The following is a 3,267-nucleotide window of genomic DNA, read 5'->3' as shown; positions in this document are numbered from 1 at the left end:
GGGGAATTGTCCATGGTTCTGGAAAGGCAGCAGAGACAAGGAAAATGGGCACGCAACCCAGCCGCTCTATAGGCATCCCTAGTTGAGTCTGGGTGGAACCTCCTCAGTGAGTGGCCAAAGAGAGCGTCCTCTACATTGACCTGCCACCAATATCAGCCATGAGCCTGGTGGGTGAGTGACTAGGGCGAACGTCTCCACGATAGTCAAACCCCTGGGGAAACTGGGTCCCCAGATCCGTGACCTACGTAAGATTTTCTGGTCATGAACCTCACAGAAGAACTTGGTTTACCTGATTTTCCTTGTCTTTGCAGTGGAAAAAGGACAAAATCAAAAGGGGGAGGAATTGGAAAGGAAAAGACAAAAGGATGAGAAAGCAAAAAAGAGAGACTGCTTACCAAAATAGCCGGTGGTGTGTGTGGGTCTGCAGGCTGGTCTGATGACCACAGGTCAGCAGGTAGATCTCTCCATGGAGGGACCACAAAAACAGGGATGGGGGTTTGGTCTCCTGTAGGAGTTCCCCAATCCCTGGTTTCTGCCAGCAAATGTGGAAACACGTACTTTGAATGAAGAGACCCCCCAAATAGGCTTTGTGTGAGCAACATGGATGTCATTCACCTGGGTGCAGGTGGGCTAAGGCCGAAAAGGGCGTTAGCGAAGGGCAGTGGGATAGGAGTTGGTTTTGTAGGTTTGGGGTGGGCAGTGGAAAGTCACAGAGTAAGATCAGTGACAGTGGTGGGGGTAGGGGCAAGGAGTGTACACTACCATAAGTTCAGTTACAATGGCGGGTGGGGTAAAGTGTAAGAGTAGCTAAGATGGCAGGGTGGGGTGAGGGGAAGCTTATGTCAAGGGGAAGCTCCACTGAGCATCAGGGATAATGGCAAATGGAGGTGGGGTGGGGAGGATGAGGGAGGTGGGGGCGTAGGGGGTGATTAGCTGAGGCAGGCAGGACTTCAGACTTTCTGGGTCTGGGCTTGCACATGGAGGCCTGTTGACACACTGAACTTGAACCAAAGAAGCAACCTTAAGGTCTCTCTGGCCTTTCTCGCTCCGCAGGGTGTCTCCCAAAGAAGCTGAAATTCCTTTATTTGCCTAAGATCCAGACCCTCCAAGGAGAATAGCAGATTTCTTTTCCTCCTGTAAGACCAAGAATGTAACCACACCTGAACACGTCTTTTCACAAATGAATACATACTCATCTAATTTCCAAAGAAAACTACTTAGAAGTTAATTTGTTTCCTGATCCAGTCACTCTGTCTAGTAATGATTTATCGCCCCTCAGCAGAATTCCTTTTCTCCCACAGCCTCCAAACTCTCATTCTCTCTGTAGCCTTACAATGGCATGTAAGCTTTTGCACCTCACTGGGAGGTTGGGTCTTCATTCTGAAGGCTCCTATGTATACATATTAAATGAATTTGTATGCTTTTTTTCCTATTAATCTGCCTTGTGTCAGTGATTTTGTACAAACTTCAGGGGCCAAAGGCCTTGGCTCCCACAGTGATAATAAACAATATGACTTTTTGCTACCAAAATTCCTGCTGTTAATTAAAGAAGAATTGTGACAGTTTTTGAAATGGACAAATACAAGCATTCCTCCAATCGATTACCAGGATTTGTCTAAACTAGAGGAGATGATGCTTCTGGGGGTTTTCTGATTCTCTAGAGGTCAGTATCCTTCCTTGTCTTGTACTCTTTTGCAACTCTAGAAAGAAAAGTTAAATCGGTAGAAGCCTGACAGTGATACTGAGAAAGGAGACCCAGGCATCTGGGATCACCTCCCCCTGGACCTCCACACTGCATTTCAATACAAGAAAAGGCTGGCCAACTGGCACCTCCTGAATCACCTTCCTGTAAATAGCATGCTTGGTATTGGAGAAACTCTCTGGAAAATACTGTTTTTACTTAAACAAGATCAACCCCCCACCCCACTCCTCCATCCGGAGACCAGAAGCCTTTCTCCTGTAGTTCCTAAAGCCGTAAACCCAAAACCCTTTCATACGTGATTTCTAAAACTGTAAACCCAAGACTAGAACTGTAAACCTAAGATTCTTTCACGTGTAATATCTAGAGTGTAAGCCTATATAAAGGCAGAGCGTCTCTTTGTTAGACATGCTGGGTTACTTAGACAAGTCATCGCCTGGCTCCCGGCCATAATAATAATAATAAACTCCTCCTCTTCCTCGGCGCTGCCTACGGAGGTAGCAGCAATCTCCTCCTCGGCATCATGGCCGCCCTTAGACCCCTTGTGAAACCCAAGATAGTCAAAAAGAGAGCCAAGAAGTTCATCCGGCACCAGTCAGACCGGTATGTCAAAATTAACCGTAACTGGCGGAAACCCGGAGGTAGTGACAACAGGGTTCGTAGAAGGTTCAAGGGCCAGATCTTGATGCCTAACATTGGTTATGGGAGCAACAAGAAAACAAAGCACATGCCGCCCAGTGGCTTCCGGAAGTTCCTGGTCCACAACGTCAAGGAGCTGGAAGTGCTGCTGATGTGCAACAAATCCTACTGTGCTGAGATCGCTCACGATATTTCCTCCAAGAACCGCAAAGCCATTGTGGAAAGAGCTGCCCAGCTGGCCCTCAGAGTCACCAACCCCAATGCCAGGCTGTGCAATGAAGAAAATGAGTAGACAGCTTAGGTGCACATTTTGTGTTTAAATAAAACTGGCATCTTCCTTAAAAAAAAAAAAATAATAATAAACTCCTTCCTTCCCCATTCGTTAGGTGTTCGAGAACTCTGTTTCTCGGGGACACTCCTGCTACAGTAGAAATGATCCCTGTGCATGTTAATAGAAATGCAAATTGTTTTGTCTGGTAGAGATACAATTGATTTTCTCTCTGTAGAAAAAAACATGATCCCAGAAATTAAATGTTATACATCACCAAAACTATTATTTCTTTTTGGTGAGAATAATTTTACCTTAAAAAAAATTATCTTGCAACTGTTGTGGAAAATTTTTTCCTGACCAGAAACCCAAGTGGCACTCAGGGAAATGGAGGGACATAATTTATTACACCGGCAGGCCCAGAAGGGTTCACATCCAAAAGTCTGGACCCTGGCTAAGAAAAGTACACAGTTTTATAGGTGAAGGGCAGGGGAAGTAACTCAGAACTGTAGACAACGCAGCAGGTTTTAGACGATGTGGCAGTTTTCCTTAAGGTTTTTAGCTAGTAAGCAAGAAGCTGAGGTCCAGAAAGAGAAAGAGGCAGTTATTAGCAGAAAAGCAGGGGCAGTTTAAAATAGGAAGTTGCTGACTACATGCTAAC

General features: G+C 45.7%; 1 protein-coding gene across 1 annotated transcript; it reads left to right on the top strand.

Moving 5' to 3' along the window:
- The first annotated feature begins 2,172 nt into the window (after positions 1 to 2,172).
- Positions 2,173 to 2,630, top strand: LOC108293583 (60S ribosomal protein L32-like). Its single transcript, XM_037733658.1, has one exon. The coding sequence runs from the start codon at positions 2,223 to 2,225 to the stop codon at positions 2,628 to 2,630; it is 408 nt and encodes a 135-aa protein (XP_037589586.1). The 5' UTR covers positions 2,173 to 2,222.
- The last annotated feature ends 637 nt before the right edge of the window (positions 2,631 to 3,267 follow it).

The sequence above is a fragment of the Cebus imitator genome, unplaced genomic scaffold (assembly GCF_001604975.1).
Source record: "Cebus imitator isolate Cc_AM_T3 unplaced genomic scaffold, Cebus_imitator-1.0 Scaffold541, whole genome shotgun sequence".
Lineage (NCBI taxonomy): Eukaryota > Metazoa > Chordata > Mammalia > Primates > Cebidae > Cebus > Cebus imitator.
Note: the sequence above shows the minus strand (reverse complement) of the source record. Positions and strands in the feature narration are given on the sequence as shown.